This window comes from Panthera tigris, chromosome F3, assembly GCF_018350195.1.
Source record: "Panthera tigris isolate Pti1 chromosome F3, P.tigris_Pti1_mat1.1, whole genome shotgun sequence".
In the NCBI taxonomy this organism is placed as follows: domain Eukaryota; kingdom Metazoa; phylum Chordata; class Mammalia; order Carnivora; family Felidae; genus Panthera; species Panthera tigris.
In genome coordinates, this window is record NC_056678.1 from 63824377 (window position 1) to 63839203 (window position 14827).

General features: G+C 73.6%; 2 protein-coding genes and 12 non-coding genes across 14 annotated transcripts; 7 read left to right on the forward strand and 7 right to left on the reverse strand.

Annotated features, from left to right (window-relative positions):
* Positions 1-571: 571 nt before the first annotated feature.
* On the reverse strand, positions 572-643 carry TRNAD-GUC. Its single transcript has one exon. It is a non-coding gene; the product is annotated as a tRNA-Asp (tRNA).
* A 616-nt stretch (positions 644-1259) lies between these two features.
* Positions 1260-1342, forward strand: TRNAL-CAG. The gene has a single exon. It is a non-coding gene; the product is annotated as a tRNA-Leu (tRNA).
* Positions 1343-2639: 1297 nt separating this feature from the next.
* On the forward strand, positions 2640-8643 carry LOC122235767 (basic proline-rich protein-like). Its single transcript, XM_042975718.1, has 5 exons — positions 2640-2864; positions 5450-6150; positions 6198-6976; positions 7582-8173; positions 8526-8643. The coding sequence occupies exons 1-5, from the start codon at positions 2640-2642 to the stop codon at positions 8641-8643; spliced, it is 2415 nt and encodes an 804-aa protein (XP_042831652.1).
* Positions 2875-2945, forward strand: TRNAG-GCC. The gene has a single exon. It is a non-coding gene; the product is annotated as a tRNA-Gly (tRNA).
* TRNAE-CUC lies at positions 5276-5347 on the reverse strand. Its single transcript has one exon. It is a non-coding gene; the product is annotated as a tRNA-Glu (tRNA).
* Positions 5649-5720, reverse strand: TRNAG-UCC. Its single transcript has one exon. It is a non-coding gene; the product is annotated as a tRNA-Gly (tRNA).
* On the reverse strand, positions 6573-6644 carry TRNAD-GUC. Its single transcript has one exon. It is a non-coding gene; the product is annotated as a tRNA-Asp (tRNA).
* TRNAL-CAG lies at positions 7260-7342 on the forward strand. The gene has a single exon. It is a non-coding gene; the product is annotated as a tRNA-Leu (tRNA).
* LOC122235768 (basic proline-rich protein-like) lies at positions 8640-14638 on the forward strand. The gene is made up of 5 exons (XM_042975719.1): positions 8640-8864; positions 11458-12166; positions 12610-12972; positions 13583-14174; positions 14521-14638. Exons 1-5 carry the CDS (start codon positions 8640-8642, stop codon positions 14636-14638), a joined length of 2007 nt encoding a protein of 668 aa, XP_042831653.1.
* Positions 8875-8945, forward strand: TRNAG-GCC. The gene has a single exon. It is a non-coding gene; the product is annotated as a tRNA-Gly (tRNA).
* Positions 11284-11355, reverse strand: TRNAE-CUC. The gene has a single exon. It is a non-coding gene; the product is annotated as a tRNA-Glu (tRNA).
* On the reverse strand, positions 11657-11728 carry TRNAG-UCC. The gene has a single exon. It is a non-coding gene; the product is annotated as a tRNA-Gly (tRNA).
* On the reverse strand, positions 12569-12640 carry TRNAD-GUC. Its single transcript has one exon. It is a non-coding gene; the product is annotated as a tRNA-Asp (tRNA).
* TRNAL-CAG lies at positions 13259-13341 on the forward strand. The gene has a single exon. It is a non-coding gene; the product is annotated as a tRNA-Leu (tRNA).
* Positions 14639-14827: the final 189 nt, after the last annotated feature.

The following is a 14827-nucleotide window of genomic DNA, read 5'->3' on the forward strand; positions in this document are numbered from 1 at the left end:
CTGCGCCCGGCGCCCGGCGCCCGGCGCCCACCGCCGCCCGCCTCTGGAGGGCGCTCTGGCCGCCTGGCCGCTCTCGGGCCCTCGGAGGCCGGCTGGGGAGCCCCGCCACGCCCCCGGCCCGGCGTCTTCCGCGTCCTCCGCGGCCCGCAGCTAGCGGCCCGGCCCGGCCCGGCCCGGCCCGGCCCCGCGCGGGAAGGAGCAGAGGGGGCGGCCGCCAGGCCTCACACACCACCTCCCGCATCCACACGGGACCGGACCCATCTGCCTCCCACCCGACCCACACCCACGGCGGCTGGGCGGCTGCGCGGCTGCGCGGCTGCGCGGCTGGGCGGCACGTCGCCCAGGAGCTCGCTGTGGCTGCCGCGGGGACCGCACGAGGCCCCGGCTGCGCGGTGGCGACCCAGCGTCCGGCCTCGAGCCACGCAAAGGGCTGGGCCCGGTGGACGGTGGGCAGGCCGGGCACGCGCCGCCGGCCGGACGACGGACGGCCGAGAGGAAGCGCCCCTGCCCCTCCCTCGGGAGCAAGAGGTGGGACCCAGAGCTGCGCAGGCCACCAAAAAGGGCGTCTTGCCTCCCCGTCGGGGAATCGAACCCCGGTCTCCCGCGTGACAGGCGGGGATACTCACCACTATACTAACGAGGACGGCGGCGGCCGGCCACCCGGGCGCCCGCCCGACCCCTCTCCGGCTGCCTCCCCACGCCTGCCCCTGCCCGCCCTCGACGCCCTGCCCTGCACGGGCGCCCGGCCCGGGCCACGCCCCACCCGGCCCCACCCCCGCTTCGGCCCCCTCTCCCGCACGGCAGTCCCCCGGCCCCGACTCGGAGTCCACCCGCACCCGGGCCCACACACGGACCCGGACGGCGCTCAGTACTCCCAACGAGCGCTGCCTCTCTCTCGTCTGCCAGGCGGGCATCGCGCCGGGAGAAAAGGCCCCAGACGGCAAGCGGGGCTGCGAGGGCCAGGGCCAGGGCCAGGGCGAGGGCGAGGGCGAGGGCGAGGAAGGCGGGGTGGGGAGCAGGGCAAGGGGCGCCGACGCTGGACGGGGCCTGCAGGGAGCTGGGGGTGGGGGTGCGACAGCGACGGGAGCCGCGCTGGCGGCGGCGGCGGCGAGGCGGCTGGCGGTGCTCCTCCGGGGCCGCCGCGCGTGTCTCGCCCCTTGCGCACGCACACAGCCGCCAGCCAGGCGCCATGACGGCCAAGGACACCAGCGTTAGCGCCGCGTCCCAGCCAGGCCAGCGGCGACGCGCCCACACCCGCCGTCAGGATGGCCGAGCGGTCTAAGGCGCTGCGTTCAGGTCGCAGTCTCCCCTGGAGGCGTGGGTTCGAATCCCACTCCTGACACGCCCACCTTTTGGCCCGCCCCACACAGCAGCCACGCCACCCGGGCCTGGACCACACCCTCTCGCCGCCGCGGCCCGCCTCGCACCCGAGCACGCGCTGCCCAGGACCGAGCTCCGACCCCTCCACCCTCGCCGCCTCGGGCTCGGAGCGCGAGCGCGCGCCCGCGCGCACACACACACACACACACACACACACACACACGCACTCCCCGGCGACTCGAGCGCCTTTCCCACACCCTCAGGCTTCGCTGACTTCGCACCTGCTGCTTTCTGGAGGCTCTTTGGTCCTCCTTCTCGCCTATTCCCGCCCCTGCCCTCGTCACCCCGGCACTCGCGGACCAGCCCAGGCTGCAAAGCTCCCCGCGCTTCCCGCTCCCACTTGTGGCCGCTGGACAGCGCCTGGCTCTTTCTTACAGCCAGCCGTCCGCTTCCGCCGCCGCCACCGGGAACACGCACCCACCCCACCGTCACCCCGTGCTTTTCCCCCCGGCCCCAGTCCATTCTCTCCACACCCTCCCGAGGCGGCCCACACGATCCTCCACCTGGGGGCTTTCCCCTGGCCACACCTACCTGCCTGCCTGTCTGCCTCCCGGGAGCCATACAGCCCAGCCGTCTGCCGGCCGGCCGGCGGCGTGGACCCCTCCCTTCTGTGGGCCTGGCTCACGAGTCCAAGCCGGGAAGGTGGCTGCAGGGAGCGGAAGCCCTAGACCCCCCCGGGCCATCCAGCCGGGCGCCACAGCGCATCTCCTGGCTCGGGGAGGCCGCCGGCCGGCCACTCCGCCCCAGCGTTCCTCCCGGATCCAAGATCGCCCTCCTGGCTCCCAACCTGTCAAGGCACCGAGCCGGACCCCTAGGGAGAGCCGCCGGCCAACGCGCTCAGGCCTTTGCTCTCTCGGCCCCAGACGCACTCAGAGGCGCATGCGGCGCGACCTGGCCTCTAACTCCGACAGACGCCGGCGCGAGCGCAAACACACACACACACACACACACACACACACACACACACACACAGCCCAACCATCCCCGCCCCCGGCCCCACGGCTCCACACACGAGAGGTCCGTTCCCCACCCCGTCCGCCGGGACACACACTGCACGCGCGAGAAAACCATCCGCCAAACGGACTTTGGCTCGGGGCTCGGAGTAGCTGAAGGCAAGGTCCCTCGCCTGCCTGCACCTGCCACAGATGGCTCCGGCTGTTTGGGGTTCGGGCGCTGGCCAGGCTGGGTCCGGCTCCTGGCTGCCTCTGGCGACACGGGCAGGCTGTGGCGGTGGCCCTGGACGAGGGACAAAGCACAGGATGAGCCCAGTCCGCCTCCGTGCCTTCCTCTGCCCGGAGGCCCGCGCCGCGCCGCGCCGCGCCGCGCCCCAGGGGCTGGCTCTCCGCGTGCCTGGAGCCTGTCTTGCAGACCGCCCGCCTCCTGCTCCCACGGGGTGGACGCTGGCGCTCACGCTCACGCTCACTACTGGCGGGGACCGGCAACGGAGGCGGCCGGCGCCGCTGGGGAAGCCCTCTGTGGACCACGTCCGTGGGTGCATGGGTGGTTCAGTGGTAGAATTCTCGCCTGCCACGCGGGAGGCCCGGGTTCGATTCCCGGCCCATGCAACGCGCCATCCCCTTTTGGCCCCGCAGCGCCAACTGCGCGCTACGCTTCCTCTCTCCCTGCTAAGCTGCCTCTCTCCCAGCTTCAGAGCACCTGGCCAAAGCCACCTCTGCTCCTCTCTGGGGGCCCGCCCACGCCCCATCCCGTCCCCGCCCCTGCCGCACATTCCCTTCCTCCTCCCTGGCTCGCTCGCCCTGGGGACAAGGGACAAAACTCCGCCCGGGAGCCAAGGGCCCACCCGCGCCCGCCCACACACCTGCTTTGCCCTTCTTCTCTTTAACGACGCTCGCCTCGCTCGAGTCTCCCGATTCACTGCAAGGAACGCATCCACGCACCGACTCGCCGCTGCCACCCACAAGCTCCTCCCCTTCCCTCGGCACCACCTCGCGCCCACGCCCCTGCCACCAGCCCCCAACCACCCCCCCCCACGGCGCGCGCGCGCGCGCGCGCACACACACACACACACACACACACACACACAGGCTCTGGCTCACTCTATCCACACTCCAGAAATCCTCCCCTTTTGCAACACCGGCAGAAACCAAGCTGCCACGCCTAGGTGCGCTATACATCCCATTGTCCGGGAGGGTCGCCCACAGACTCCAGGTGGCACCGACACCCGCACCCGCAGGACCCCAGCGTGCCTAACGTCAGGGTCGCGCAGGCCCTTGATTCTCTGCGTCCCGATTCGCCGCCGCCGCTACCGTGCCAACGCGGCTTCCTCTTCCACCGCTAGAGCCGCCCACGGCACCAAAGGCCACCGCCGTCCTCCATCCCTCTCCCACCCCGACCTCCACCCCTCCACACACACCCACACCCACACCCACACCCACACGCACACACACGCAAAAGCAAGGACTCCGAGGAAACTTCCGGCGGGCACGGGAAGCACCCGGAGACCCACGGCCGCCGCGGCCCCTCCGCACCGGTGCAGGGGGGGCGTCCGGTTGAAGCGAGTGTGCCCCAGCAGGTGTGCGCGGCGCACCGGCTGACCGCTTGGCCTCGAGAGGGGACACCTCTGATCACAGAGCAAATCCCTGGCGGACAAGGGTGTCCAAGATGGGGCGGGAAGGAGACTGAGGTGTGCGATGGACCGTGGGAGGCATCCACAGAAGAGGACGGATACAGGGGTGGACAGAGGGACTGACGGCGCCTATCGTGGCGAGGCACGGGGCGAGGCGGGATGGGAAACTGTGAAAAGCGCAACTGTAGAAAGTGTGCGTGAGTGGGGGCGGGGGTGGAGGACGCCGCTCATCGGGGGTGGGGGGGGTGGGGCGCGGAGGTGTTGAAAGGGACCTCTGGGTAACACGCTGGCCCCTTTGCCAAAGGATGCAGGGGACCGACGTGTCCTGCAATTGGAATGACAAGTTGGCGACGAGTGCGCCCAGTCCCCCGGGGTGCCTGCACCGCCACCCACCTGCCTGGCTGCTGGGGTTTCTTCCCCCGCGGCTCCCACGACACCTCCCCGCGGTGTCACCTCCAGTGCCCGGGGGGACCGGGCCGGGCCCGGATGCCTCTTCCCTCCTCCACCTCCCGGGCCCCGGCGGTCGGACTGTGCGCTCCCATCGGGGCCCAAGACCACCGTGCCCATGGGGTCTGCTCTCCGGCGCCGGGGAGAGACGCAGCCAGCCAGGTCGTGGCGCTCCCGCCCGGCGTGGGGCAGGGAAGCCGCCCGAGAGGTCGCAGGCCCGAGGGGGGCGAGGGAGGCAAGGCCCGGGGGGCTCGGCCAGGTGACGGGACTCAGGGCTGCGCGTGGCTCACCTGCCCCACGCGCCCAGCACCGCCACCGCGGGCACCTCGGGAGGGAGGACGGGATGGCTCGTCAGCCTGGCCAGCTAGGAGCGCCACCGGCGGGGGCGGTGGGGGTCCGAGCACACTCGGGGGGCCGGGGCCTCTGCGCACACCGGTGGTCCCGGCGGGGGACAGAGGTCGCCCCGGCCACTCGCGTCTCGCGCTGTGGAAGCGAAGGAGCCAGGCGAGCGCGTGCGCGGGGGGCGAAGGGGAGAGGCGATGCCGAGGGCCTCCAGAGGGCCAGCCAGGCCAAAAGGCTCGGAGGGGCCGAGGTGGCAGGGCGAGGCTTGGGCTGCCCGTGGGGGCGTGGCAGGTGGCCTTGTGCGCACACCGCCGCGGCCGCCGCCGCCGTCGCCGTCGTCGTCGTCGTCGTCGTCGTGGCGGCGGCGGCGGGGCCCACGACAAGCTAGCCACCTGTGGCCTGGCGTGCTGGCGTGGGCTAAAAGGGGGTGGTGCGGGTGCACTGGGGAACGGACGGTGGGTGGGTCGGCCTGGCAGGCCGGGAGGGGAGGCCCCGGAGGGCCAGAGGAAGAAGAAAGGCTTCCCTGACCGGGAATCGAACCCGGGCCGCGGCGGTGAGAGCGCCGAATCCTAACCACTAGACCACCAGGGAGCGACAGGCTGCGCGCCTGGCCTGCACCCCCTGGACCCAGCGCCTCCATTCCACCCACGCGGCTCCGCTTGGGCCCCGAGGCCCCTGCCTCTGCACGTCCAGCCGCCCGCGGGCCCCACGCAGTCCACCCGGCCCGCTGGCAGCACCCGCAAAACGCTGCGCGCCGGTCGCCCTCGCACCCGCACGCCGGCCGCCTCGGGCCACGTGCCCAGCGCCCGGCGGCCGGCACGCCGTCCCCCACTGCCAGCGCCCGGCGGGCCTGGCCAGGAGGGCCCCGGAGGGGCGCAAAAGGTCGGCCGGCTGCGTTGGCCGGGAATCGAACCCGGGTCAACTGCTTGGAAGGCAGCTATGCTCACCACTATACCACCAACGCTGCACGGCCCGGGCCGGCCCGACGCGGCCGGCCCAGGGTGCGCTCCGGCGCCTTGGCGCCTTGGCGCTCTCTCGCCGCCGCCGCCGCCGCCGCCGCCGCCGCCGCCGTCGCCCGGCGCAGCCCTGCCCCGACGTCCCGGCCGGCCGCAGCTCTGCCCGGCCACCACGGGCTCCGGCCACCACGGGCTCCGGCCGCCCGGAGCCCCAGCCTCGCCCCTCCGACTCCGCTGCGCCGGCCGGTCGCCGGGCACGCCCGCCCGCCCGCCCGCCCACCTGCCCGCCCTGCGCCCGGCGCCCGGCGCCCGGCGCCCACCGCCGCCCGCCTCTGGAGGGCGCTCTGGCCGCCTGGCCGCTCTCGGGCCCTCGGAGGCCGGCTGGGGAGCCCCGCCACGCCCCCGGCCCGGCGTCTTCCGCGTCCTCCGCGGCCCGCAGCTAGCGGCCCGGCCCGGCCCGGCCCGGCCCGGCCCCGCGCGGGAAGGAGCAGAGGGGGCGGCCGCCAGGCCTCACACACCACCTCCCGCATCCACACGGGACCGGACCCATCTGCCTCCCACCCGACCCACACCCACGGCGGCTGGGCGGCTGCGCGGCTGCGCGGCTGCGCGGCTGGGCGGCACGTCGCCCAGGAGCTCGCTGTGGCTGCCGCGGGGACCGCACGAGGCCCCGGCTGCGCGGTGGCGACCCAGCGTCCGGCCTCGAGCCACGCAAAGGGCTGGGCCCGGTGGACGGTGGGCAGGCCGGGCACGCGCCGCCGGCCGGACGACGGACGGCCGAGAGGAAGCGCCCCTGCCCCTCCCTCGGGAGCAAGAGGTGGGACCCAGAGCTGCGCAGGCCACCAAAAAGGGCGTCTTGCCTCCCCGTCGGGGAATCGAACCCCGGTCTCCCGCGTGACAGGCGGGGATACTCACCACTATACTAACGAGGACGGCGGCGGCCGGCCACCCGGGCGCCCGCCCGACCCCTCTCCGGCTGCCTCCCCACGCCTGCCCCTGCCCGCCCTCGACGCCCTGCCCTGCACGGGCGCCCGGCCCGGGCCACGCCCCACCCGGCCCCACCCCCGCTTCGGCCCCCTCTCCCGCACGGCAGCCCCCGGCCCCGACTCGGAGTCCACCCGCACCCGGGCCCACACACGGACCCGGACGGCGCTCAGTACTCCCAACGAGCGCTGCCTCTCTCTCGTCTGCCAGGCGGGCATCGCGCCGGGAGAAAAGGCCCCAGACGGCAAGCGGGGCTGCGAGGGCCAGGGCCAGGGCCAGGGCGAGGGCGAGGGCGAGGGCGAGGAAGGCGGGGTGGGGAGCAGGGCAAGGGGCGCCGACGCTGGACGGGGCCTGCAGGGAGCTGGGGGTGGGGGTGCGACAGCGACGGGAGCCGCGCTGGCGGCGGCGGCGGCGAGGCGGCTGGCGGTGCTCCTCCGGGGCCGCCGCGCGTGTCTCGCCCCTTGCGCACGCACACAGCCGCCAGCCAGGCGCCATGACGGCCAAGGACACCAGCGTTAGCGCCGCGTCCCAGCCAGGCCAGCGGCGACGCGCCCACACCCGCCGTCAGGATGGCCGAGCGGTCTAAGGCGCTGCGTTCAGGTCGCAGTCTCCCCTGGAGGCGTGGGTTCGAATCCCACTCCTGACACGCCCACCTTTTGGCCCGCCCCACACAGCAGCCACGCCACCCGGGCCTGGACCACACCCTCTCGCCGCCGCGGCCCGCCTCGCACCCGAGCACGCGCTGCCCAGGACCGAGCTCCGACCCCTCCACCCTCGCCGCCTCGGGCTCGGAGCGCGAGCGCGCGCCCGCGCGCACACACACACACACACACACACACACACACGCACTCCCCGGCGACTCGAGCGCCTTTCCCACACCCTCAGGCTTCGCTGACTTCGCACCTGCTGCTTTCTGGAGGCTCTTTGGTCCTCCTTCTCGCCTATTCCCGCCCCTGCCCTCGTCACCCCGGCACTCGCGGACCAGCCCAGGCTGCAAAGCTCCCCGCGCTTCCCGCTCCCACTTGTGGCCGCTGGACAGCGCCTGGCTCTTTCTTACAGCCAGCCGTCCGCTTCCGCCGCCGCCACCGGGAACACGCACCCACCCCACCGTCACCCCGTGCTTTTCCCCCCGGCCCCAGTCCATTCTCTCCACACCCTCCCGAGGCGGCCCACACGATCCTCCACCTGGGGGCTTTCCCCTGGCCACACCTACCTGCCTGCCTGTCTGCCTCCCGGGAGCCATACAGCCCAGCCGTCTGCCGGCCGGCCGGCGGCGTGGACCCCTCCCTTCTGTGGGCCTGGCTCACGAGTCCAAGCCGGGAAGGTGGCTGCAGGGAGCGGAAGCCCTAGACCCCCCCGGGCCATCCAGCCGGGCGCCACAGCGCATCTCCTGGCTCGGGGAGGCCGCCGGCCGGCCACTCCGCCCCAGCGTTCCTCCCGGATCCAAGATCGCCCTCCTGGCTCCCAACCTGTCAAGGCACCGAGCCGGACCCCTAGGGAGAGCCGCCGGCCAACGCGCTCAGGCCTTTGCTCTCTCGGCCCCAGACGCACTCAGAGGCGCATGCGGCGCGACCTGGCCTCTAACTCCGACAGACGCCGGCGCGAGCGCAAACACACACACACACACACACACACACACACACACACACACACACAGCCCAACCATCCCCGCCCCCGGCCCCACGGCTCCACACACGAGAGGTCCGTTCCCCACCCCGTCCGCCGGGACACACACTGCACGCGCGAGAAAACCATCCGCCAAACGGACTTTGGCTCGGGGCTCGGAGTAGCTGAAGGCAAGGTCCCTCGCCTGCCTGCACCTGCCACAGATGGCTCCGGCTGTTTGGGGTTCGGGCGCTGGCCAGGCTGGGTCCGGCTCCTGGCTGCCTCTGGCGACACGGGCAGGCTGTGGCGGTGGCCCTGGACGAGGGACAAAGCACAGGATGAGCCCAGTCCGCCTCCGTGCCTTCCTCTGCCCGGAGGCCCGCGCCGCGCCGCGCCGCGCCGCGCCCCAGGGGCTGGCTCTCCGCGTGCCTGGAGCCTGTCTTGCAGACCGCCCGCCTCCTGCTCCCACGGGGTGGACGCTGGCGCTCACGCTCACGCTCACTACTGGCGGGGACCGGCAACGGAGGCGGCCGGCGCCGCTGGGGAAGCCCTCTGTGGACCACGTCCGTGGGTGCATGGGTGGTTCAGTGGTAGAATTCTCGCCTGCCACGCGGGAGGCCCGGGTTCGATTCCCGGCCCATGCAACGCGCCATCCCCTTTTGGCCCCGCAGCGCCAACTGCGCGCTACGCTTCCTCTCTCCCTGCTAAGCTGCCTCTCTCCCAGCTTCAGAGCACCTGGCCAAAGCCACCTCTGCTCCTCTCTGGGGGCCCGCCCACGCCCCATCCCGTCCCCGCCCCTGCCGCACATTCCCTTCCTCCTCCCTGGCTCGCTCGCCCTGGGGACAAGGGACAAAACTCCGCCCGGGAGCCAAGGGCCCACCCGCGCCCGCCCACACACCTGCTTTGCCCTTCTTCTCTTTAACGACGCTCGCCTCGCTCGAGTCTCCCGATTCACTGCAAGGAACGCATCCACGCACCGACTCGCCGCTGCCACCCACAAGCTCCTCCCCTTCCCTCGGCACCACCTCGCGCCCACGCCCCTGCCACCAGCCCCCAACCACCCCCCCCCCACGGCGCGCGCGCGCGCGCGCGCACACACACACACACACACACACACACACACAGGCTCTGGCTCACTCTATCCACACTCCAGAAATCCTCCCCTTTTGCAACACCGGCAGAAACCAAGCTGCCACGCCTAGGTGCGCTATACATCCCATTGTCCGGGAGGGTCGCCCACAGACTCCAGGTGGCACCGACACCCGCACCCGCAGGACCCCAGCGTGCCTAACGTCAGGGTCGCGCAGGCCCTTGATTCTCTGCGTCCCGATTCGCCGCCGCCGCTACCGTGCCAACGCGGCTTCCTCTTCCACCGCTAGAGCCGCCCACGGCACCAAAGGCCACCGCCGTCCTCCATCCCTCTCCCACCCCGACCTCCACCCCTCCACACACACCCACACCCACACCCACACCCACACCCACACCCACACGCACACACACGCAAAAGCAAGGACTCCGAGGAGACTTCCGGCGGGCACGGGAAGCACCCGGAGACCCACGGCCGCCGCGGCCCCTCCGCACCGGTGCAGGGGGGGCGTCCGGTTGAAGCGAGTGTGCCCCAGCAGGTGTGCGCGGCGCACCGGCTGACCGCTTGGCCTCGAGAGGGGACGCCTCTGATCACAGAGCAAATCCCTGGCGGACAAGGGTGTCCAAGATGGGGCGGGAAGGAGACTGAGGTGTGCGATGGACCGTGGGAGGCATCCACAGAAGAGGACGGATACAGGGGTGGACAGAGGGACTGACGGCGCCTATCGTGGCGAGGCACGGGGCGAGGCGGGATGGGAAACTGTGAAAAGCGCAACTGTAGAAAGTGTGCGTGAGTGGGGGCGGGGGTGGAGGACGCCGCTCATCGGGGGTGGGGGGGGGTGGGGCGCGGAGGTGTTGAAAGGGACCTCTGGGTAACACGCTGGCCCCTTTGCCAAAGGATGCAGGGGACCGACGTGTCCTGCAATTGGAATGACAAGTTGGCGACGAGTGCGCCCAGTCCCCCGGGGTGCCTGCACCGCCACCCACCTGCCTGGCTGCTGGGGTTTCTTCCCCCGCGGCTCCCACGACACCTCCCCGCGGTGTCACCTCCAGTGCCCGGGGGGACCGGGCCGGGCCCGGATGCCTCTTCCCTCCTCCACCTCCCGGGCCCCGGCGGTCGGACTGTGCGCTCCCATCGGGGCCCAAGACCACCGTGCCCATGGGGTCTGCTCTCCGGCGCCGGGGAGAGACGCAGCCAGCCAGGTCGTGGCGCTCCCGCCCGGCGTGGGGCAGGGAAGCCGCCCGAGAGGTCGCAGGCCCGAGGGGGGCGAGGGAGGCAAGGCCCGGGGGGCTCGGCCAGGTGACGGGACTCAGGGCTGCGCGTGGCTCACCTGCCCCACGCGCCCAGCACCGCCACCGCGGGCACCTCGGGAGGGAGGACGGGATGGCTCGTCAGCCTGGCCAGCTAGGAGCGCCACCGGCGGGGGCGGTGGGGGTCCGAGCACACTCGGGGGGCCGGGGCCTCTGCGCACACCGGTGGTCCCGGCGGGGGACAGAGGTCGCCCCGGCCACTCGCGTCTCGCGCTGTGGAAGCGAAGGAGCCAGGCGAGCGCGTGCGCGGGGGGCGAAGGGGAGAGGCGATGCCGAGGGCCTCCAGAGGGCCAGCCAGGCCAAAAGGCTCGGAGGGGCCGAGGTGGCAGGGCGAGGCTTGGGCTGCCCGTGGGGGCGTGGCAGGTGGCCTTGTGCGCACACCGCCGCGGCCGCCGTCGTCGTCGTCGTCGTCGTCGTCGTCGTGGCGGCGGCGGCGGGGCCCACGACAAGCTAGCCACCTGTGGCCTGGCGTGCTGGCGTGGGCTAAAAGGGGGTGGTGCGGGTGCACTGGGGAACGGACGGTGGGTGGGTCGGCCTGGCAGGCCGGGAGGGGAGGCCCCGGAGGGCCAGAGGAAGAAGAAAGGCTTCCCTGACCGGGAATCGAACCCGGGCCGCGGCGGTGAGAGCGCCGAATCCTAACCACTAGACCACCAGGGAGCGACAGGCTGCGCGCCTGGCCTGCACCCCCTGGACCCAGCGCCTCCATTCCACCCACGCGGCTCCGCTTGGGCCCCGAGGCCCCTGCCTCTGCACGTCCAGCCGCCCGCGGGCCCCACGCAGTCCACCCGGCCCGCTGGCAGCACCCGCAAAACGCTGCGCGCCGGTCGCCCTCGCACCCGCACGCCGGCCGCCTCGGGCCACGTGCCCAGCGCCCGGCGGCCGGCACGCCGTCCCCCACTGCCAGCGCCCGGCGGGCCTGGCCAGGAGGGCCCCGGAGGGGCGCAAAAGGTCGGCCGGCTGCGTTGGCCGGGAATCGAACCCGGGTCAACTGCTTGGAAGGCAGCTATGCTCACCACTATACCACCAACGCTGCACGGCCCGGGCCGGCCCGACGCGGCCGGCCCAGGGTGCGCTCCGGCGCCTTGGCGCCTTGGCGCTCTCTCGCCGCCGCCGCCGCCGCCGCCGCCGCCGCCCGGCGCAGCCCTGCCCCGACGTCCCGGCCGGCCGCAGCTCTGCCCGGCCACCACGGGCTCCGGCCACCACGGGCTCCGGCCGCCCGGAGCCCCAGCCTCGCCCCTCCGACTCCGCTGCGCCGGCCGGTCGCCGGGCACGCCCGCCCGCCCGCCCGCCCACCTGCCCGCCCTGCGCCCGGCGCCCGGCGCCCGGCGCCCACCGCCGCCCGCCTCTGGAGGGCGCTCTGGCCGCCTGGCCGCTCTCGGGCCCTCGGAGGCCGGCTGGGGAGCCCCGCCACGCCCCCGGCCCGGCGTCTTCCGCGTCCTCCGCGGCCCGCAGCTAGCGGCCCGGCCCGGCCCGGCCCGGCCCGGCCCGGCCCCGCGCGGGAAGGAGCAGAGGGGGCGGCCGCCAGGCCTCACACACCACCTCCCGCATCCACACGGGACCGGACCCATCTGCCTCCCACCCGACCCACACCCACGGCGGCTGGGCGGCTGCGCGGCTGCGCGGCTGGGCGGCACGTCGCCCAGGAGCTCGCTGTGGCTGCCGCGGGGACCGCACGAGGCCCCGGCTGCGCGGTGGCGACCCAGCGTCCGGCCTCGAGCCACGCAAAGGGCTGGGCCCGGTGGACGGTGGGCAGGCCGGGCACGCGCCGCCGGCCGGACGACGGACGGCCGAGAGGAAGCGCCCCTGCCCCTCCCTCGGGAGCAAGAGGTGGGACCCAGAGCTGCGCAGGCCACCAAAAAGGGCGTCTTGCCTCCCCGTCGGGGAATCGAACCCCGGTCTCCCGCGTGACAGGCGGGGATACTCACCACTATACTAACGAGGACGGCGGCGGCCGGCCACCCGGGCGCCCGCCCGACCCCTCTCCGGCTGCCTCCCCACGCCTGCCCCTGCCCGCCCTCGACGCCCTGCCCTGCACGGGCGCCCGGCCCGGGCCACGCCCCACCCGGCCCCACCCCCGCTTCGGCCCCCTCTCCCGCACGGCAGCCCCCGGCCCCGACTCGGAGTCCACCCGCACCCGGGCCCACACACGGACCCGGACGGCGCTCAGTACTCCCAACGAGCGCTGCCTCTCTCTCGTCTGCCAGGCGGGCATCGCGCCGGGAGAAAAGGCCCCAGACGGCAAGCGGGGCTGCGAGGGCCAGGGCCAGGGCCAGGGCGAGGGCGAGGGCGAGGGCGAGGAAGGCGGGGTGGGGAGCAGGGCAAGGGGCGCCGACGCTGGACGGGGCCTGCAGGGAGCTGGGGGTGGGGGTGCGACAGCGACGGGAGCCGCGCTGGCGGCGGAGGTGGCGGCGAGGCGGCTGGCGGTGCTCCTCCGGGGCCGCCGCGCGTGTCTCGCCCCTTGCGCACCCACACAGCCGCCAGCCAGGCGCCATGACGGCCAAGGACACCAGCGTTAGCGCCGCGTCCCAGCCAGGCCAGCGGCGACGCGCCCACACCCGCCGTCAGGATGGCCGAGCGGTCTAAGGCGCTGCGTTCAGGTCGCAGTCTCCCCTGGAGGCGTGGGTTCGAATCCCACTCCTGACACGCCCACCTTTTGGCCCGCCCCACACAGCAGCCACGCCACCCGGGCCTGGACCACACCCTCTCGCCGCCGCGGCCCGCCTCGCACCCGAGCACGCGCTGCCCAGGACCGAGCTCCGACCCCTCCACCCTCGCCGCCTCGGGCTCGGAGCGCGAGCGCGCGCCTGCACACACACACACACACACACACACACACACACACACGCACTCCCCGGCGACTCGAGCGCCTTTCCCACACCCTCAGGCTTCGCTGACTTCGCACCTGCTGCTTTCTGGAGGCTCTTTGGTCCTCCTTCTCGCCTATTCCCGCCCCTGCCCTCGTCACCCCGGCACTCGCGGGCCAGCCCAGGCTGCAAAGCTCCCCGCGCTTCCCGCTCCCACTTGTGGCCGCTGGACAGCGCCTGGCTCTTTCTTACAGCCAGCCGTCCGCTTCCGCCGCCGCCACCGGGAACACGCACCCACCCCACCGTCACCCCGTGCTTTTCCCCCCGGCCCCAGTCCATTCTCTCCACACCCTCCCGAGGCGGCCCACACGATCCTCCACCTGGGGGCCTTCCCCTGGCCACACCTACCTGCCTGCCTGTCTGCCTCCCGGGAGCCATACAGCCCAGCCGTCTGCCGGCCGGCCGGCGGCGTGGACCCCTCCCTTCTGTGGGCCTGGCTCACGAGTCCAAGCCGGGAAGGTGGCTGCAGGGAGCGGAAGCCCTAGACCCCCCCGGGCCATCCAGCCGGGCGCCACAGCGCATCTCCTGGCTCGGGGAGGCCGCCGGCCGGCCACTCCGCCCCAGCGTTCCTCCCGGATCCAAGATCGCCCTCCTGGCTCCCAACCTGTCAAGGCACCGAGCCGGACCCCTAGGGAGAGCCGCCGGCCAACGCGCTCAGGCCTTTGCTCTCTCGGCCCCAGACGCACTCAGAGGCGCATGCGGCGCGACCTGGCCTCTAACTCCGACAGACGCCGGCGCGAGCGCAAACACACACACACACACACACACACACACACACACACACAGCCCAACCATCCCCGCCCCCGGCCCCACGGCTCCACACACGAGAGGTCCGTTCCCCACCCCGTCCGCCGGGACACACACTGCACGCGCGAGAAAACCATCCGCCAAACGGACTTTGGCTCGGGGCTGGGAGTAGCTGAAGGCAAGGTCCCTCGCCTGCCTGCACCTGCCACAGATGGCTCCGGCTGTTTGGGGTTCGGGCGCTGGCCAGGCTGGGTCCGGCTCCTGGCTGCCTCTGGCGACACGGGCAGGCTGTGGCGGTGGCCCTGGACGAGGGACAAAGCACAGGATGAGCCCAGTCCGCCTCCGTGCCTTCCTCTGCCCGGAGGCCCGCGCCGCGCCGCGCCGCGCCGCGCCCCAGGGGCTGGCTCTCCGCGTGCCTGGAGCCTGTCTTGCAGACCGCCCGCCTCCTGCTCCCACGGGGTGGACGCTGGCGCTCACGCTCACGCTCACTACTGGCGGGGACCGGCAACGGAGGCGGC